We start from the raw sequence: 22461 nt of genomic DNA, 5'->3' as shown, positions 1-22461 counted from the left end.
TATTTAATTCATTCATTCATTCATGCTTTGTAAGCTCTTTGTGGATTGTGGCTTTTTTTGTAAGAGGCAACGGAGTAAACGCCTGTACACACGACAAGAAGATCGGAAGAAAAATTTTGTATGACGAGTGATCAGGCCGATTATCTGATAGTTAGTATAGTCCTTTCAACAGCCGATTCCAACTTTTCAGGAGACAAAACCTGAAGGTGCAGGCTAGAATTTTTTTTATCATAAGTGAACACAACGTCTGATTTGCATTTGATTAGTACAGTCTTCATCCCGAAAAATAATAGCAAGAGTAAGACCACGCATGTTTGGAAATGAAAGAATATATTACAAACCAATTCAACACATGACATCACTTCCGAATGTATGAGAATTTTCGTAAGTTAAGTAACATATTCATTTTCGATTTGAGACTAGGATACGATTATTCATCTGATCTCATCATGTGTACCAGGCTTAAATATAGAAAAAATCCTACTAGGCTCAATCAGAGCTACTTTTACTGATGACAGTGACTGTGTACGGACTACTACTTTACATCAATTTGAATGTGATTGGTTAATTCTGAACATAGCAATGTTCAGGTGTAAACTGCTGTATAAATCTCATAACAAATTTCCACACCATTTTTTCATAGAGCAATAAACATCAATGAACCATTTACAATTAAACAATGTTAGTACTGACCTTCGGTGAATACCCCCAATGTGTTAAAGAATGGATCGATAACACAACAATAGATATTATTCTCTTCAGTACAGTTCAGTGTTAATATAACAAACAGGGTGTCCAATGCATTTCTTTAATTACCAGCCCCCTGGATACACTCTCCTTCATTGCTTGGTTTAAATTAGTCATCAAACCTGCATAATTGGAATGTGTCAGCAATTAAGTGACTAAGCTGGCGACATCCGTACTACTAGGTTATTTGTGTCCCCAATAAAGAAAACTGCCAAAGGACATTACTGTGCTAACTATACGGCACAAATCTGTAACAAATTACAAGGTCTTTTCAGGACAAATGAAAAGTAGTAAGTTGAATCAGACTTGTACGGTTCCTCCCCGATTCACACCGACAAGAACTGTAATATCAGAGTTCATCTCTACCTTCACCGGAAAATAAAACCTGGAATGTTGACCACTCTCAACCTTCAGCCATATTGGTTCTCTCTCTGTTTCATTCCATTTCTGCTTAAAACACCTAAACAGTAGCGGAATGTAGTGTTTTCACATAACAATCTCTCTATGTGAAGACACTCAGAAGAGAGGAGAGGATGCTCATAAATCACAATAATCTGCCTTCATAAAAGCTTTAGTTTAGGCAAGGGCAACCTCTTATTTATGTGCCATCATTAAAATATGTATTCTCATTATTTCTGTAGTCAAGCATGTCTAATTTTAGGATAATACACTACATTTTTTTTAAATAAATGAGACAATGTAATTCTATATTTTTTGAACCTGAAAATGCAATCATGGGTATATGCATACCTTTCACAACGTTGTCCAGTATAACCGGGCGCACACTGGTCACATATCACGTCCTCTTCTCCAGACAAATAACAAGTTGGACTAAAACTGAAAGAGGAAAAATACATTTTTGTTTACTGATAAAGTATAGATACTAGGTTATTTTATTTAAAATCAGTTGTAGTTCTAAGGACAAAATTATCCATAATTATTAGACATTTGTGACATGCTCATTATGACAAGAAGAAAAGACTCACTTGTTGGAAGGTGACGTTAAAGGACAAGCACAGAGCTGACAGTCCTGAGGTGTTCCTGCAGTTGGGTCTCCATAGAATCCTGGAAGGCACTGGTCACAGCGAGGACCTGTAGTATTGTGTTGACAGCCCTACACAACATGAACCCACATTACAATTAGGTACATGTTTTGTTACATTGGCTAAAATAAGCATTTTCAACTTCTCAAGCAGTTTTGTGATGTACACATTGTGAGAAATATAGGACATTTTTTTTACTACTGTTAAAGTATTTGGGCAAAATTGAAAAAAAAAAACAACAGATTCAGAACATGTCTGCAATACACATTCATTTCCCCTTTGTGTAACCCTTTTACTACCCCATCAAATCATTCCCTGCATCTATTACCTTTTGTACCACCACCCCCTCCCTTTAAAATGTATGCTCTACAAGCAGGGCCCTCCTGTCCCTTCTGTATTGAACTGTACTGTAATTGTGCTATCCCCCCCTCTACATTGTAAAGGGCTGCGTAAACTGTTGGTGCTATATGAATCGTGTATAATGATAATAATAATACTGTGCAAGTACAGAAAAACACCTACTGATTAACCACAAATAGGGTGAACTCCTAACTTGCTGTTGTAGCTGACAACATGCTGCCTCTGCTGAACTGGAATCCTGAGTTGTGTTGGTGTCAGCCCTGCACAGTTATTCTATGACAGAATACAGAACACCTCCCTCTCTTCCTCTCAATAACATAATGGGAAATTTTCTGTAGTCCAGGAGAGGCAGAACTCATAATGCAACTTCGGATTTCAGTGCAGAAGAGGAAATGTTGTTGACTCAAAAAAGAAAGTTAGGAGTCCACAAGCTTTCTGGCAGGATCAACAGGCATTTTTGATGTACTTGCAGCATCTTAAAAGGCACAACATTAGAAAAGTACTCCACAGATGTTCTGCTATTAGGCCACTTTCACACCTAGGCTCTGGCCGCGTTGACGGTAAAGCGCCTCTAGTTTAAGCGGTCATTTTAGCTGCGCTTTTGGGCGATAGCGGGGTGCTTTTAACCCCGCTAGTGGCTGAAAAAGAGTTAAAAGCGCCCGCAAAGCGCTGATGCCAAATTCGGCAGGGCTGGCCATTGATTTCAATGGCAGGGGCGGTGCCGGAGTGGTGTGTACACCACTCCAGTACTGCCCCACAAATGCTGCTTGCAGGACTTTTTAGTGCACCACCCCAGTGTGAAAGCCCTAGAGCTTTCACCCTGGGGATGCAGAAGAGGCAGTTTACAGGCGCTTTTCAGGTGGTATTTTTAGAGCAAAAACGCCTCAGTGTGAAAGTGGCCTTATAGTTAAAGTGGAAGTAAACCCTCCTATCGTTTTCAGCCACGGAAGCTGCCATTTTTGACCTTGTTTAATCTTCAACTGCCATGGTGCTGCACATGTGATCAGTTATGACACCAGCCATTGGATGGTTTGATAGTTTGACTGAGTGCACAACCAATGTGCAGTTAGCTTTCTGGGCATGCTGGGAATGTAACTGTTTTTTGAAACCATTAAATTGATGGGTTTACTTCCACTTTAAGAGACACTCTCTACAGCTAGATGGTGATAGTGTATTCTTGCTCCAAAAAAGCATATGGTAAATCCAGTGTGACATTCCAAGATAATCAGGGGATGATATGAGGTTTTGCTGACCATCTCCCCTGGCTGATATAAATGTTCACAAGCACCAACTGCTTATCGCTTATCTAGATGACCTCTGGAATTTAAGGCTTTAGTCCTGTGCAAGTACTCTCTTGATGGCTAAAGCTGCTAATGGATGGTAATCAGATCTTTGATATTGTGCTATTCACAATTTCTGTTATTATCTCAAATATTTGTCTTTATTAAACACAAGGTATCTAAATGTCAATGACAATGGCATAGGAAAAAAACATTGAATTAAGAGTTTTGTAAACTCTCAGAAACTCTTAAGCATCCTTATTATGCTTCCTTTGTATATTTAAAAACATGTATAACTATTTACTGCTACTTAATAATACATACATTATGATATATTTTGTTTTTCATTTTTACCAAAAATTACATTTCTAAAAGGGTTAAAAACTGTTTAAAACTGAAAATTCATGGACATGATCAAGCCAATTTGTTTCTGTGTATAGCTCATTACAAAATGTAGGTGCAATTTATAAGAACACAGAAGCATTAAGAAAAACTTACATAACAAGCACCATGGATGTCACAGTCTGTTGCATGGCCATTACATTCACAAGGCTGACAAATTCCACCGAAGAGAGTACCACCAACTCTATAGTAACCAGGAATGCAAGACTGGAAAATAAATTTTGTAGCTTGAGATTAAAATTCTAACATCTACAATATTCAAGTAAACATTCCTAGAATCAGATTTCCCTGTGGTCTGTGGGGGAAAACTATTCTGACTGGCTGATTGGCTTGTCTTCCTATTGGCTTAAATGTTTGACAAACGTTTCAGCTAATTAATACTCTACTTTATATATGTTCTCCAGACACTAGGTAGGGATATAAGTAGGATCAAACCTTCTTACAACACTAACAACGTCTCAGCTTTTTTTTTCCTGTTCTATTGCTTGCAAACAGAGGCAATTTTAAAAGAGAGAGAAAAGCTCCCTTAAAAAATAAGATATGGCTTCAGGTGCAAAACACGAGTAAAGGTACAACTATCCCAGCTGCCAGCAAGGATAGATAATAAACTATGGTGGGGTGGGTGTAGGTGGTGTGCACCGTGGTGCGGCGACAAGAATTCACACAATCAGGTATAATGGAAAACGTGTATTGAAATAACACAGCAACAGTTCACACCAAACCCAGTGGCAAGGCTGTCCAACCGGTACACTCTCAGTCTCAAATAATGAGAAGAGAGCAGGTATTAGCTGGACTGATAGTGTCTGCTAGAAGTGCACAATGCAGCCTGGCCATCTTCTGCCCAAATGGGATAACGTCTAAAGGAGTTGCGACCCTACGTTTTCCCTTTTTTGTCAGGAACCTCTCCCTACCACTAGTGCTGCCCCAAACAGGCGGGGTATCTGTTCCTGCTATACCAACTCACAAAAAGTGAGCCAGACCTGGGAGCCAGGACCTTAAGCCTAGTAGACAGGGGCCGAATGTCAGATGGCATCGGCCAGTTTAATAAAAACTGTCCAACGTGCATGCTGGAAAACCAGCAGCTGACAGGCTCCTGATCAGCACTCCCAGCCAATGGCCACCCCCCTGTCAGAACACAATAGCTTAGCGGGAGAGATAGCTCCAACATCGGATTGTTAGCATCTCCGACTGGAGGCTCTCTGGGTTGAACGAAACAAAAAACGAATGGTGTGTACTAGGCTTTAATAGGTTCGGTATGACCCATAACAGCTACCAGAGTCACGTGGAACAGCAGGATCCAACCAAATTGCTTCCCAGTGACCCAGGAAACCATAGAGGAACTGTGTTCCTTTTGACATCCTCTCTAGCTCCAAGGCTGCCTACAAACATAGCGAAACGTATTCAACCAATGTGTGCATATGGGATGGAGGGGTTTAAGGGCATAGTTAACCTCCTCCTTTTTGGCTGGGAGGGACATTAAGGGGACAAATCCCTATGATAGGTCCCAATAAGCCTTACCCAGCTAGTGGAGAATGAATCAGGTAAAATTAACAACCTACGTATGTAGATGGAGCCACCATGACTCCTAGGTGCCTAAACACCACACACAACACACACATGAAACACCACACACAAGTCCAAACAGCTGCTCTAAGCTTCACCTTTCTCACTCCAAACACTACACTGTTAGTATTTAGTGAAAAATACTCTTAACAATGAAAGCTAGTAACTGATTATATTAATTTAGTATACGTAACACAACAAATGTTTAGCTGCCCCCATTTTCTTAAAATCAGGCCAACTCTTTTTTTGTTTTTTAATCAATATTTTTTTTACTTATCAAAAATAAATGTAAAGCCTACAGCACAATTAAATGAACAGTCTAAGTAAGCCCTTTACCTCACAAGATGTGCCAGCATAACCAGGGGGACATTCACAGTTTTCCACTTGTACAGCTGGCAGGAGGTCAATCACATTAGGTGTAGCTGTATCAAGTGTTACTGAGCTTAACCTAAGAAACAGAAAAAAATATTCAAAACGCAGATTTTTTTCCCTATAGTTGAATAGGACTTGCATTTATGCAAACAGAACATGTAAGTAAACAGTCTGTTCATGTATCTACACCTAAATGAAAAAATATTTGTTTACTTGGTTATTCTAGAAAATAGTATACTGAATATTGTGCATGTAGCTTGTTTTAGATCTCCAGCTACACAATACACAAAGTAGCACACATGTGCCATATATACTATTGAATAGCAACAATTTTTATAGTAAAAGCATATCCAGAATCCTTAATTGGAAATTCTGCAAGAATATATTCCTTAGGACTGGAGACCGCGCAGCACTTCCAGTGGTTTGTGCAATGTTTATAGATGTTGGTGGTGACCCCTCTTGGGGCTTAGGCTGCTAAGTTTTAGATTGGCGTTAGGGTAGTTTCCACATGTAGACTTGGAAAGATAGGTAAATAAAAAAATGTAAGGCATTTACAAGGACTCCCCCTTCTTCAGGACTGTTGCTGAATGCTAAAAGATGGGGAAGGTTCTCAACCGGCTGTGCTAATAGCAAAAACTCAGAATAATCACTGCCAGAGTGGCTTTGGTTGCAGAGGCACTGCTGACGTGTTTTGAGGTAACAAGGTCTCCCCCTTCTTTAGGACTGTTGTTGCATGCAGGATGCAACAACAGTCCTAAAGAAGGGGGAGACCTTGTTACCTCAAAACACGTCAGCTCGATGTACTTGTATCTATTTTCATTAAACACCTTCTAAGGCCCCTTTCACACATGCGGACAGTATGTCCGTATTTCATCCATCCGTTTGCAGATGAAATATGGACATACATGCATTCCTATGGGATAGCGGGTGTCTGCAGATGAACATCCACAGACACCTGCTATTGTCTGCCTCCGCAATTGTCCGATTCTGCAGACGGAGGAAAATCCTATTTTTCTATCCATCTGCAGAGCGGATCGGATGAACACGGACAGACGGTCCGTGCTCATCCGATCCCCATAGAGGAGAGCGGAGAGCTGACAGGGCAGTCCCTGCACAGTGTGCTGAGACCGCCCTGTCCGCTGCCGGCTCAGTGGAGACAACAGAGTGATCCCCGCTGAGCAAGCGGATCATCATGGGGCGGATCATTACTGATCCGTCCCGTGTGAAAGGGGCCTAACTCACCTTTCAACTTGCATATTTTTGGACACCAGGTGCTCCTAAACCCATCTTTCCAAGAATATATTCCTAGCATTTTATAGTACACAACAACAGTAAAATTAGAAAAAAAAATACTTTTTATCATTAAAAAATCCAACCTAGTGACTGTTCCTAAGCTGAGATGATGCCACCAGTCTGTTGCAGTCATAAGGAAACATTTCCTCAGTATATTTGTAGCAATCACAAAGTGAGAGGCTGCATCATGGGGCTCATCTGAGTGACTACAACCAGCAAGTGGGGGGGCTAGGTATCTTACCCCAAGGTTACCTCTTATAAGCTTCAATAGCCCCAGATGGCATCTACACACATAACTAAACGAATTAGACTCTTTTCCCCTTCCAGTTTCTATACAAAACATCAAATATGTATAAAAATTTAAAAATAAATATAAAAAGAATTGAACTAAAATCGTGAAAGTTTAAATTTAATACATTCTAATAGCCATTCTTACTACTTGAAAGTTTTTATTGCTACCTGGTGACTGCACTTTTGGCATTGTTGTAGGTAGCTCGTATCCACAGACGATTAATATTAGCTAGAACAGTCATTAGCCTGTCTCGATCCACGGGTCTCTTTGTATAGAAGTCCAGAAAGTTTTCAGGAAGAAGTTTTATTTCAGCTGTGTATTCTTCATATGGCTGCAGAAGTAAACCTTCAGTCTTTGTGCCTATGGTGATACCGCTTCCCTGAAAGAGATGTAGACTGTCATATCTACATGCTGTGATTATATGTACACCGTATACATACGCACAGTATATATTCTGTACACTGTATATAAATATATATATTTGATTTGTTACTTATATGGGAAGGCAATTAATCCATGAAACAAAGGGGAAAAAAATCAAAATGTGTGTTGCATCTCATTTTCTATCGTTCATTTTATAATCTGTCCAAATTCCATGGAAAGAGAACCCTGTTGCACTAATGTTGCCAACTGTTGAAAAGCCCCTAAAGCAATGAATTTCACATCAAACTATATGACCCAATTTCAAAATGCCATGCATAATTGCATGTACAAAACAGTCCTCTGTATATATGGCTGAATTTTTTGAGGTTCCATAGCTCTTGGGTCAAATCAGTGGTAGATCAGATGGATGATTTTATCATCATTATGGGTTTAATTATAAGGTTAGAAAGTGATCTCTGTCTGACATCAATCTTTTAAGGCGGTCAGCTCTAAAAGATATTTAAAAGAAAAAGGGAAGGTAATATTTGACTGAAGATGTTAGGTCAGGGAGAAAGGTGGAAGAAAAGATGGGATTAACAGAGAAAGCAAAAATAAAAAAATTGACAAAGGCAGAGAAAGATAACAATAATGGATGGGAAAGACAAATAACAGAGAAACTAAAGCTAGCCGAACATGCATCTATATTTTTGTTCTGCCTGAACAAAAGAAAGCTACTGTGGATGGACGAATTTGCCCTTGGCTGTCAGATTACCCAAACAGTGCCTGAATCTCATTTGATTTAGCCAACAATATTCCCCCCATCTCCTTTTAGCAAAAGTTGTCTGAACAATTGTCTTTTGTCGAGCTGGGTAGTGCCACAGGGGCACCCACAACTTGAATTTCAATCAATTCACCATAAACAATCAAAATCGGAGCCATAGGCTTTACATACAAGTCTGGGATTAAAATGAACCATAAAAAGTAAGTAAAAAAGAAAGAAGCAACAAGAGAGTTACATGAGGGATAAAAGAAAGAAACAGTGGACTTGTAGCTGGCAAATTGACTGAATGATACAGACAAAATCTCTGGAAAAACAGAACTAAAGATACAAAACACTGAACTATTGAGGACAAGAAACTGTATATAAAGAAATGGAAAACCAATATTTAAAAACATTGTTTAGTGGAAAAAATAGACAATACTAGTGACTGAACATGCTGAGAGATAAAAACTATATTTCCATTACCATCCAGAAAAACTGTTGATAAATTCTAATAAAAAGGCTATTAGAAGGGCTTAAATGATTGTTATTGTGATTGCTTCAGGGACCCATCAAGAGGCCCAATCCTCATAAAATGAAATACTGTGCAATTTTCTTGGAGCCCTAGAGGCACATGGAAGTGCTGGAATGTAACTGTACAGATATGTAACAAATACCACATTGCATGATGCCTGCTCATGTAGAAAAGCCTTAGTTAATGCTATTTTATATCACCAATGGCTCATTTTAGGGATGTAACTCCACTGACCCTTTTAAAACCATATGATCCCTGAAATCTCACACAAGTATGTCTATTTTACTTCTAGGAACATTGGCATGTAACCTTGACCATCTGCAAGTATATTAGACCCACTGACTGCAAAGACTCCATGACTGAGCATCTCAGGTTCGAGCAGGCATGTCAACCTCAGGTTTTATGAGTCACATAAGGCCGTCAGGTTGTCTTGCTCTTTCTCTATGGCCCTCAGTAGTTTAAGAATGAAAAAAACAAATGAGCTCCCAGCTGTTCTCCAGCTGATAAGTTATACTTTCTTTCATAAGTGTGCAGCTAAATACTTCAAGAGATGTGTTATGGAACCTTGTTATGGAATTACATACAGAAAAATTGCAATTTTGACCATAATGTTAAATCCCAAAGTACCATAATATGTTTCCTAAGTGGACTGCCCACAAATACTACTTCAAATACTAAGCTTTTTATTTCTAAAATATTACAGTGTATTGCATGTTATATTTTTTAAACCTAAAAATATTGCAAAAGTATGTACATATATGTATTCTTAAGGTAGAAGTATGGGCAAAACATTTTTTTTCATTTTAGATAGAGAAAGGGAGAGTTATAACCCCTATCAGATTTTTTTCCGCCATCTCTGTCCCATTGTGGACATTTCCCTTTACTTCCTGTCCCATAGCCAAACAGGAACAGGTAACCAGATCTAGTGTCCCTACTTGACGATTTCCCCTCTATTACTTTTCTGGGGACAACCCAAAATTGGGATTTTGTTTTACTTTCACTTGATGATAATGGTAAACAGGACAAATAGAGAGAGTGAATATCCCTGACAGGGGCACAGACAGCAACAAAAACTGAAAGGCGTTCTTATCCCTCTGCATTCTATTCAAGACTTAAAAAAAAAGTTTTGCCTTTAGTTATTTTTTAGTACCATTTAGCTTAACTTTTTGTAATGGTCAAGACCATCTTGACATTGCTTTGTAAAAGCTGCAAAGTTTGTAGTCAAATGGTTTGCTGGGAACCTGAACCTCATCCCCAATCAGCATCACTAGGATTATTGCACAGTGTCGGGATATGACAAATTATAAAAGTACATGCCAGATGCAACAATTACCTGCATAACAAGGTCCACATTGTAAACTAGTTCCCCATCTAAACTCTCCACAGGGATATCATAGGACACTGTATACCGTATGAATCCACCATAAGACGTTAGCTGTAAAAAAAAATTGGTATTAATAAACACTAGAAAACATTATATGTATGACAAATCTACTCAAATATATTACTTCTATGGTAAAAATATTAATGTAGCATAACCAATAAGGGACACCTTTGCTTCCCCACTCCATCTCCAATCCATCTAAAGAATCATATCTGTTTTCATACCAACTTTATAGAGATTCCCCAACGACATATGCTTTCAAATTATCTAAATGTATTTGGCACAATGATACTGGTACCTGTATTAATTATTTTTGTAACCTAACACTGCCCAGCCCCTTGAAGGTCCCTAGATTACCTATGGTTATAAGCTGTGGACTAAGAAATCTGCTGTATTGAAAAAAATAAATAAAGTTGGGTACAAACTGATTTTTTTTCATTCAACCAGCAGGCTGGACACAAGTGATGTGGATGCAGGAATCCTCCCTGCTGTGCTATTGTATTCTGACAATGGTGACCATCCCTGTTAAACTACACTGATCAGTGCTGTAGCCACTGGCTACGGCACCTGATCGAATCCAGGTTTTCCTAATGATTGGCTTCTGTTGAACAGAGCGTGCTACACATGGATAGAAGTTCAGTTGGTTCCCGTTGAACTGGTCGAATTTGATATGTGTGTACCCAGCTTTTTACCCTTGTCCTTATGTATTAAAGTGCTGGGTCACCTTATCAAAATTTTCAATACATCCATGGTCACAGAGATAAGCCACTAAAGCCAGGAAAGCTTAGACCACACATCATATCCTATCAGGAATATTATAGATATTCCAGATTACTAGAGACTATAGAGTTTCTCCTATTGTCAGCCTTGGTTGAAGTAGACACACCCTGTCTGGTAGACTTAAAGTGAGATAAATAAGATCTGAAACTGTTAAACCTCATGCACACTGGACGTTAAAAAAACACCAATAGCATTAGTTATAGAAAGTTGTGCCTGTAGAATGAGGTTTGCAGCGTTTTTGCAGTAGTGTTTGTTAGCATTTTCTAGCTTTTTTTAAGCAAAACCATACTCCCACAAAAGCGTATGGCTCACAACTGCTGATAAACACAGATTAGCCGCGTTTTTTTAGCTATTATTAGAGTTAGAGCGTTTTTTACAGCTGAAAAGCTCCTCTTAAATCCCACTGGTCTTGAGTTTTTTTTGCAGCCAGAAAACTCCCCTGCCAAAAAAGGCTGATTACAGCCTGTGTGCGCATTGACACATAGGATAACATACTGGGGAGTTTACTGGCTTTACAAAAAAACGCCCAAAGCCAAAAACAGAAGCTGTAAAAACATCCAGTGAACATTAGACCTTAAGCATTTCTAAGCATACGCAGCACAACTTTGCAAGGTTCTATATTTAATACAATAGAAGTCATACTTTATTTCCAAGGTATGAAGATGGAGCCTCCCAGTAATAGACAGAGTGCAAGGTCTTCCTGGCCTCAGAGTTGTTGATGCTTATTTGATGAGGACCATCGAACAGGTCTTGTTCTGGGTAAATTCTCTCAGATCCATGCAAGTCACTGACATGCCAGCCATGGATGTCAGACATCTGTGCCAAAAGATAATTAATAAATATTATTAGTAGCTTTTATTAACTGTTTATTAACTATTATTAACCGTCCAACAGTTGTAAAGCCTATCTCTAGCCATTTTTTGTAGTATTGGATACAATCAAGATAGCGTAGAATATTTTTCAAGTTTTTTTTTGCTGTCTTCCCATTATGAAGATTTCCCTTATTTCCTGTTCATATGATTTGCGTGGGACAAAACAGAAAGTAAAGAGAAAGCAGTAATTCTACAACGTAATAGAGTGAGAAATCTTTGGAACCTGTATCCGGTTTTTATCTCTGTTTGTGTCCCCATTGGGACGATTCTACTCACTTCCTGTCCACACATTAGATAGAACTGTAAGTGAGTGCAATGGGGACACATACAGTATTAAAACATGATAGAGCTTTGAAACCCTTCCAAAACTATGCAAACTAGAAAAGAAAGCTCTGGCTGGACTTGTATTTTAAAGTACGTTTCACCACAGTGAATGTGTTTTTGATCTCCCCAACCAACTTTGGGTTTCAAAATGGCTGGCCACTGAACAGGTTTTCCACTGCATAGCAGAAATTGGAGTCCAGTTAACAGTATTAAATTCTTGGATATGTATCAGCATTTCTAAAATAAAATATTTAAAACAAAAAAGTGTCTTTATAAGTCAATTTATCAAAATCAACGATAATCTTATTAAAATACCTGAGTGGTATGCCAAAAGAGTTCATCACAGTCACCAGAAACACCAAAGCAGAAACATTCAGTGCAGCCCTCTGGATTCCGCTCTTGCAGGTTGTAGAATCCAGACTTACATCTGTCACAATTCTCCCCTTCTACATGTTCCTGAATAATTCAAAAGACATACGGAACACATTTCATAAACCAATGCTACCCATATACAGTATGTGATCCTATCCCCAGCTAATTACATCCTAATTTACCAAAAGAGACATCCAACCATAATGAATTGACAAAATAATCTTACATGCTGCATTGTCTGAGCGTGGTTTGTGCATACATATTGTATGTAGATGCTATAGTTTTTTTATCTCTGAGCTACTTTATGTTTCTGCATTTGTAAAGCCTTTTCCATTTTGACCTTTAGCTTGTCCTGTGTTGGCCTTTGATATCCAGTCTTTTTTTTTCTACACTTACTTTCTGCTATCTTGCTACCCCTGGTTGGTTGACCATGATGCTGTTTTAAGATCGGTACTCCATCCGTCTGTACTGTCAGTAGGGCACTCCCACATCCTTGAAGCTGTTCTATACCCCACCTATCTTCACTATCAGGAGAAATCATGAAAATCAGGCATTTGTGTAAAAGCCTTCTGCTACTTGCTATCCAGTGTATCCCTCACTTGTCTGCTTAGATCCTAAAACTGTAATCCAGTCTTTGTCTGCACAGATCCTGAACATGTTCGTAAGTGCTGTCTCTCTGGATTCGTGTTTTCAATGACCAGTTTCTACTCTCCTCTGGATTTCCACCATACTCCAATCACCAAGTCGTCACACAGGAACTCCAGCACCCTCACATGCAGTTGGCAGGGTCTACTTATACACAAGGGGCTTGTGTATAAGACCACTGACAGCATCACAAAAGTATACCATACAATTATAACGCTCAATGTCTGATAATAATTATTTTACCAATAAACATTGTTCCGTATTTTAAATTGTTCCCTAATCTGTCTTTATTTGGATGTTTTACTGAGTATAGTTACTCCAGCAAATTCAAACATCCCAAACTCCTGGCAGCATATCATGATTTAGCACATATAGTTTTTGCAGAGTAAATTGCATTGTTTACACTCACCTTACATATACATTGATCTGTACAAGGGTCATCATTAACACTTCCTATAAGGCTGCAGTTACAACGTAAACAGTGAGGGTATGCTTTGTATCCAAAAGCACACTGGTCGCATTTTGTTCCGATATAACCTTCCTTACAATGGCACTGACCTGGTAGAGAACCTTTAAACATGATATTGACAATGTTAAAATCTCCAATGTAACCACGCTTGTGGAAAATAAAGTAAGCATAAAAAAAAAAAAGCTGTGAGCACGCTATGTGACATTAAACAAAGCAATCACTTTAAAGACATTGCATGTGCCACAGATCTCCACCACCTTAACAGTACAACAAAAGGCTTACCGGATATATATGACTCTCAAATTATAAAGATTGCATTTTATGACTTCTCTATAATTTGAGAGTCATATACTAGTGTATTAGATTGTAAGCTCTTCTGAGCAGGGCCCTCTTACCCTTCTTGTATTTTATTGTATTGTTACTGTACTGTCTCCCTTTTATATTGTAAAGCGCTGTGTAAACTGTTGGCCCTATATAAATCCAGTATAATAATAGTAATATCCAGTAAGCCTTTTGGCTTTAGACCATCTTAACAGTACAGATGGTAAGCCAGATTGGTAAGCCTGCAGATCTATCAGAGTTGGACTCACACAGTCTGGATCTTGGATATTTGCACGCATATTTATTGCACAACGTGGGACTTCATTTCACTTATTTAATGCAGGTCCCTTTATTTCATTATTTGTGGACTTTATTCAATTAAATGTAAAAAAAAAAAAAAATCATAATATTAACAATGCCACACAAAGCACTCTTGACAAGTAAAAAAAAAGTCTAAAAATAAAGATTGAAACATTTGAAATGGTCTTGGAAAACACAAGCTCCTTCAATAATGGCAGCCAATAGCAACTAATCAGATTTATATTTACTTGAGTCAGATCTGTTAAGGAACGATTTAAGGTACTTTGCTGTATTATAAATCATTGCCCATTGGGCTTCCTTACTGAATAAGCCTGTTAGTGCTGATAATTGTATTTAGTCATATATTAGCACACATTCTGTTATACAGATATCAAAAAGACAAAGGAAAAACTTTGTAACTTCATCAGTTTTAATGGGAATACTTGAAATCAGTTGCATTAATCAAAATGTTCCCTGAGAGATTGGATTGCCTACCTTTAGATTGCCTATCATTTATTATTTTTTTGCAGTTTATTCGAAAGGTATTAGTCAGACCAGGATGACACAGAACATTGCTCCACTTAGTGTATATTTAAATGTGTCATACAGAACAGGAAGTGAGTGGAAATCCCATCAATGGGGACATAGACAGCAAGAAAAAAAAATGACCTCTGTCAGGATTTTATAGCTATCTATATCCCTATGAGGGAAATTTTTCCTTACTTCCTATGCTGCTGACCTGTATTCTGTGTAACAGAACTGACTGTAAGAAGAAATCTTCCATTAGGGGACACAGACAACAATCAAGTCTCTGATCAAATTCTAACCCTTCCAGATTCCATCCAAACTAAAAAAAATGCAGTATTTAGGGCTTAAAACAATGGCAAGTAACCTGACTAGCTAATTATATACTTGTGATTGTAAGAACATAATAATCATTCATATACCATACGATACCTTGCATAGCATGCTTGTCATCAACAACACAAACGGGACTAACAGAACCAAATGGATCACATTCACATGGATAGCATGGCGCTTCCTCATAGGGGGAGACCTGAATAGGAAGGAAAAAAATTAGGTACCATTCATTGCCTAATCAGCACCGATCTTCATTGGCTGGGTTTTTTGTACATACCTTGTGAGGTCTGTAATAACCTTCTATACAGGATTCACAGTTAATTCCAGATGTAAATTGAGTGCAGTTCATACAAACTCCCCCTCCAATATACTGTTCATTAATATTCAAGCTCATGTTCCGATCCGCCACGGTTTGGTCATAATAACAATCTTCTGCTTTATTATGGCAATTACATTCTGAAAGAAAAATAATAAACAGTAAATCAATAGCAACATGAAAATGTCCTAAAGTAAACTGAGGTCTCAATGAATCCCCAGAGCTGTTTAATAGAAAACTATAATGATTACGTTATTCTTATCAAATGACTGGATACAAATATGGAATACCACCACATGCTCCCAAAATGTCTTTGATTCATGAAAAAACTACAAAGTGCTATTCAGATAATATATGGTGCCAAGTCCCATAGCTCACATTGTCTCCAGTTGTTTTCCCTACTTTTGCTCATATTTGGTGGACCTGCTCCTGCCTCTGGATAACAATATACCAAACTTTATATACTGTATATTGTTGGGTCTTTCTATATACTGTTGGGCCGTCCAATACAGAATAAATCGCTATAAAATACTATTAATAAAGGATCCACCGGGATGTTTAAACCCCAATTCCAATTAATGACACAGGCATGAAACAGATCACTGCAAAATCTTGGAAATCTAGAAGTTTATATTTGGCAGAGGTCAAAACCCAGATCACCTATATCACAACAAAAGAGAAGACAACAATTAAACTTATGAACTCTGTGTCCACTTACAAGAAGTCCTGGGTAACACACTTTCTACTAACTAAAAGTTTCTACTAACTAAAAGTTTTCAGCCGCATTTTGATATACAACTAATTAATTAAACCAATGAGGCCAATATTTAAGGCACTACTTAACAGCCCCCCCCCCCCCATTTTTTTTTTGTGATGCGCTGCTCAGGTGTCCCTGGTTCTGCAGCCTCTTGGGAAACATAACAAGAGTATCCAAGTGGGCTGCAGGATCAGGGGCACACCATTCTGATTTCTTTGATGTCACACTGACAGGCATGGAGGACAGGATCATAACTCGTTTATATAGAAAACCATCTGCAGGCAATGCTTTGTTAAGAGCTGACTCCAGTCACCCTAAACACACTTTGAGAGGCATACCAGACAGTCAATTTTTGAGATTAAAATGTATCTGTAGCGAGGAGACTAGGTTCAAAACGTAGGTGGCAGACATGACCCAGCGCTTTGAGCACAGGGGCTACTCTAGACCTGTCCTCAATAGAGCAATTAACAATGCTGAGAGCACTTCACATGACGTTTTGTTGAAGGATAAGAACAAAAACAAGGATAGAAATACAACTACAATAAGAACCAGGACTATAAATAAATGTAGGTATGATTTCACTTCACAGATTGAGGCTCCTGTTTTTTTAACTCCTTTTAGTTCTGAGTTTGATAGAAGAAGAATGTGGTTCTCAATTATCTACCTGTGTTATTTAATGATGCTATATATGCTAAGATATTGTCCAGGGGGGTCAAAAACATTTCTCGTAGAGCATTCACTTTGGGTAGATCACTTTCCCCAAGTTTATATTCCAGCAAAAAATGTCAACCGCATTGGCTACAGTTTTGAAGGTACTTTTAAATGTGACACTAATTGGTGTTTATGTTGTGCTCATGTTAAAAGGGGTGACACTATTTGTTCAACTACAATAAATAGACAATCCAAGATCTTATCTTTTATTAATTGCAATACGAGATATTTGGTTTACATCATTACTTGCGAATTATGCCAAATACAGTACGTGGGTCGCACTACATGTAGATTGAGGGACCACCTCCATGGCCAGCTATATGATATAGAAAAGAATCATGGTACTAACGTTGCTAGACACTGGAATGACAGTCATAAAAAAAGATGTCTCCAGCCTCGTTATTCAAGGGTTAGAGAAGGTAGTGTCACCAGTAAGAGGTGGGGGGGCGAATTCAGAATTTTGTGCAAAAAGGAGGTATATTGGATTTTCTCTTTTAATACTAGAAAACCGTCTGGTTTAAATTTTGAATGGGATGTTTCCCACTTCTACGAACAAAGAGCTCTGTCCTGTTTTCCTTCCTTATTGCACATATGTATAAGCGTTATCATTTATTCGGAGTCGCTTCGCTACATGCTTTATTGCATTTCTTTATTGTACGTTTACAGCCATGTGTTTATACATACGTTTATATGCATATGTAAAAAATTGGAGAAGCTGGCTACCTTCTATGTACTGGCCATATATCTTTCTATGTGATCGTAGCTTCTGTGTGACTTTAGCTTGTGAAATTATCCTAATTTCTTTGAGTCATCTAAATGTCTTCTTTTTATTCCTTCTCTTTGTGGGGGGTATGTTGGTCTTCATTTGTTTTGCTTTGTTTTGCTTTAGACCCCTTTCACACTGGAAGTGTTTTTCAGACACTTTAGAGCTAAAAATAGCGCCTGTAAAATTCCTCATCTGCAGTCCCAGTGTGAAAACCTGAGTGCTTTCACTGGGACGCTGCGCTGGTAGGAAGTTTAAAAAAGTCCTGCAAGCAGCATCTTTGGGGAGCTTTAGAAGCGGTGTATACACCCCTTTCCTAAAGCACCCCTGCACACTGAAATCAATGGACAGTGCCGCCAAAGCGCCTGCATAGCGGCGCTTTGCGAGTGCTTTTAACCCTTTATTCGTCCGGTAGCGGGGGTTAAAATCGCCCCACTAGTGGACGAATAGCACTTCTAACATGACGGTAAAGTGCCATTAAAACTAGCAGCGTTTTACCGCTAACGTGGCCATGCTGTCAGTGTGAAAGGGCTCTTATATATCTTTGATGTGTTTTTGGTTAAACATGTATGTGTTTATTAATATGAAATATAGTGAATTTTACCAGCTCTGTCATGTTGTCATTCATTTGTTTATTTATTATTTCATTTTTGGATTTTCCGTTTTATTTTGTATTCATATTTTGCGCTTTTCTTCATATTTACATTATTTGTATGCACATGTGTATTACTTTATGTACATGTGTATATATATTTTTTCTCTTATATATACATTTTTTATGTCATATATTTTGGTTTTGCTTTTTCATACTCCTCTATACTTTATTACTACTTTATTTACTTTTGTGGTACACATACCAGCACCCCTATCTCTGAGGACCAGAAGGAACGGGCTAAGCTCTTGGCTTTGAGCGGCACTCTAAGCGTCATGTCAGGGACAACATTTTAACCTGCTGCCTAAGGCTACATTCGCATGGGCAATTTGGCCTGGGGCGTAAGACAGCAGAAGGAATCTGCCACCTGTGGGCAGCTTGCTGCGGCAGCTGCAGCTACCCGTGGCTGTTCACAAAGTCAGAGATTATCTGTGTTGGTTGCTGCAGGATGCACACAAAATGTTGTTGTTCTCCCAGGATATCTTTGGGGACATGCTCCTGCTAAGTGTATTAGGGGGTTAAAACCTATGATATCACGTACTGGCTGGCCATGTTAACATCATGCCTCCGTTTTCCTGCTTTGTTACATTTTAAATGTATAAATAAAGATTACAAAAAAAGATGGCCATTGAGATGGAAAAATAATGGAACAGGGCTGTCACGGAATATTAACGAACAACAGCAGGTATTATTTCAGACCGGCTTCCCTTGAGCATGCCATTGGGTGGTCAAAAATGTAATATCTCACATCTACCTGCTTCCAAAGACAATATGAAGATACAGATTTCCTATAACTACATTTTACTGCTCCGCAATGTTTTGAGCCTTTTGTACTGCTATCAATGGAAGACCATTCTCAGCCATTGTGACTTATAATATAATTTTCAGTCACAAAGTTTGCCAAATAACGTATAGTGGTAAATGAAACGCGTCACTGAATATTCACCACTGTCACACAAAAAATAAATAATCTCTGTAGAGACCCATAGAGGTTTATCCTTCAATTTACAATAAAGTAAGAATATTAGTCAAAGCCTGTAGTGATATTATAGGATTATAGATTATTACCTACCGGAAAGAAAAAGTAACTGAACAAAGTAAAAAATGTCCCTGAAAGAAGTTCACACATCCTCGCATCATACAGGAGAACTGAGATCCAACTTACTCTCACATTTATTGCCAACCGAAATGGTGCCAGGTCGCCATGGATTCTGATGGTAACCAGGGCAACACTCATTACAGCTCTCGCCGCAAGTGTTTCGTTCACACTGACACTGGAGTTTCTGTAGAAAGAGATAATGTGAAAAAGCTTTTAAATATTAACCTAGAATGACAAGGAATGTTATTTTAATGACAAAAATGGAATTATATGACTGAATTCAGCTGACCCAACTGAAACTGCAATAGCTTCCCTTTGTCCTAGGAATATAGTTTTCCCAGTTCTAACTTACCTGGGTCACTTCATCCCAGGGACAGCTGCGAGCGTGCCCATAGCAAATGCACATTCCTCCAACCGATATGTCCTTGAGAGAATAGTAATACTGAAAAGAGATAACAATTGGGGTAAATACTTCATGACTTATGGAAACATTAAAAACAATCAGGTGTTGAACAATTTTATATTTTACATTCATGAATCCACAAAATGAATCAAAACCTAAAATACAGACTGAAATTAAAATCTGAAAAATTACTCAACAAAGAAATGTTCTTGCTGTGCATGTATACTGATTTGGCCATTCGCACGTATCACCAAATATGATAAAATATCATTATATAGAAGATTTTACATAAAGCTGGAGGAGCACAAGCTCCCTAATATCCACCAGCTTCATGATGTCATCCTGGAGGAGTGGAAGAGGACTCCAGTGGCAACCTGTGAAGCTCTGGTGAACTCCATGCCCAAGAGGGATAAGGCAGTGCTGGAAAATAATGTTGGCCACACAAAATATTGACACTTTGTGCCCAATTTGGACATTTTCACTTAGGGGTGTACTCACTTTTTTTGGCAGCTGTTTAGACAAATAATGGCTGTGTGTTGAGTTATTTTGAGGGGACAACAAATGTACACTGTTATACAAGCTGTACACTCACTACTTTACATTGTAGCAAAGTGTAATTTCTTCAGTGTTGTCACATGAAAAGGTATAATAAAATATTTAGAAAAATGTGAGGGGTGTACTCACTTTTGTGAGATATTTTATATATATATATATATTTCCGTTTTTATGTACATACTGTATGTTTTCGTAATCACAAGCTCAAAGAAAATTGGGCAAACCATGTTCATTTTCAAGCACCAGAACATATTTCTGTCCACATAATAGGTGATGAAAAAATATTGAAGCCTAAACATTTAGGCTTCATGCACAGTAGTGTTTTTTTAAGCTCCTAAAAGCTGCTACTTTTTTAGAAGCTAAATAATGTGATCTTATGTGTCCATGTACACTACATTAGGCTATTAGCATTTTTTGAGCTTCGGCGTCTAGGAGCAGAAAAAAAAAGTTTTTGTATAATTTTTAGAGCGTTTTTTAGCAGGAAAAAGAAGGCTGAACACTCCTAAATGCTATTAAACTCTACTAAAACATTCCTAACAGCTTTTTTGGAGCTTTTTTTTTTTTCCTTCATGCACTGAAAAAAAAAACACAAAATAAAATGCTAATGCTCCTAAAAGCTACTAAGACTCTACTACGGGCTGGCACAAAAACGCTATTACCAGCATTTCCCATCCAGCGTTTTTGTTTAAAAAATGCTAGTGTGCATGGAGCCTGATAGATGTTTTGCAATAACCATCTTCTACCCCTGCATCAAATAGAAAAATCAGACACTATCACATGCCTGCTTCAGATATTGTAAATACACTGTAAATATATTTCAGTCCAACAAAGAATATATATTGTTTCTTTTGCAGCAATGTTAAACTTAGCTGACAAGTCTACAAAATAACAACTGCATTAGATGTAACACATTTTTTCACAGCCTACTGAGGTAGCTGGATACCAGACCTGGTCTAGGAGACAGTTTAATGATGAGTAGGCATGTTCAGGTACAGTGTAAATAATTGATTGGCAAACGTAAATCATGATATCCCGATGCTCTCAGACTGGTTATATCTCATGATTATCTGACTTTGCATTTTATTCATATGAGTCAGTAATAAGGTTAATACAGGCCCTTAGTTTAGGCAGAAGGTACTGTATATTTGAACTGCAGTTTACTACTTCAGATATTCTATCAAATGCATCATGCTTCTAATTTTAACCAATATTTCTTGGTAGAATTACCATTATGAACACTTACTCTTCGTGTTACAATGGGATCCACATCCCTTAAATCCTTGTGGCTTAGAATCATGAGATCAGCATTAAGAGTTCTAATGCGCTGCAAGCGAAGACGGATGTATCTTGCAGATGTAAAATCCAACAATGTTGGGGAGGGATCATCAGCACTTGGTCTTCCATTAATCAGGGAGGTGTGAATCTGTTTAATAAAGACAAGAATAGTGTAAAATTGTTTGCAACATCTGAATTTTCAAATTTCTTGTGTTGATTTTGCATGTATTTGCAAGTATTTGTGTGTGCATGAGTAAACTAAATTCAAGCTCTCCTAATGGAATTTGAACCTCTCCAAAGTAACATTTCATACACTTTGTATTACGCCTTGTATTAACTGCCTGCATTAAAGTACCTCCTTACATCAACTGTCCACATTAGCGTGCCCCCCTACATCGTTTCCCCATCAGAGCCCCCTTTACGCAATTGTTCCCATCAGAGTCCCTCTTACATCAATTGTTCCCATCAGAGTGGACCCTTACATCAATTGTTCCCATCAGAGTCCCTCTTACATCAATTGTTCCCATCAGAGTCCCCCCTTACATCAATTGTTCCCATCAGAGTGGACCCTTACATCAATTGTTCCCATCAG

The 22461-nt window shown here is 38.2% G+C and overlaps 1 protein-coding gene across 1 annotated transcript in view; it reads right to left on the bottom strand.

Moving 5' to 3' along the window:
- LAMA1 (laminin subunit alpha 1) overlaps positions 1–22461 on the bottom strand; it is a 227636-nt gene that overhangs the window by 139624 nt on the left and 65551 nt on the right. Inside the window, exons 5-18 of the mRNA XM_077492481.1 lie at positions 21838–22017; positions 19989–20078; positions 19703–19820; positions 15616–15794; positions 15435–15534; positions 13797–13957; positions 12686–12826; positions 11817–11990; positions 10344–10445; positions 7520–7731; positions 5732–5843; positions 3929–4039; positions 1734–1861; positions 1498–1584 (exon numbers count right to left, since the gene is read on the bottom strand). Of these exons, the coding sequence (XP_077348607.1) occupies positions 1498–1584; positions 1734–1861; positions 3929–4039; positions 5732–5843; positions 7520–7731; positions 10344–10445; positions 11817–11990; positions 12686–12826; positions 13797–13957; positions 15435–15534; positions 15616–15794; positions 19703–19820; positions 19989–20078; positions 21838–22017 (1895 nt within the window). The remainder of the gene's footprint in view (positions 1–1497; positions 1585–1733; positions 1862–3928; positions 4040–5731; positions 5844–7519; positions 7732–10343; positions 10446–11816; positions 11991–12685; positions 12827–13796; positions 13958–15434; positions 15535–15615; positions 15795–19702; positions 19821–19988; positions 20079–21837; positions 22018–22461) is intronic.

The sequence above is a fragment of the Lithobates pipiens genome, unplaced genomic scaffold, assembly GCF_037356315.1.
Source record: "Lithobates pipiens isolate NorthernLeopardFrog02 unplaced genomic scaffold, aLitPip1_a1.2 Scaffold_19, whole genome shotgun sequence".
In the NCBI taxonomy this organism is placed as follows: domain Eukaryota; kingdom Metazoa; phylum Chordata; class Amphibia; order Anura; family Ranidae; genus Lithobates; species Lithobates pipiens.
Note: the sequence above shows the minus strand (reverse complement) of the source record. Positions and strands in the feature narration are given on the sequence as shown.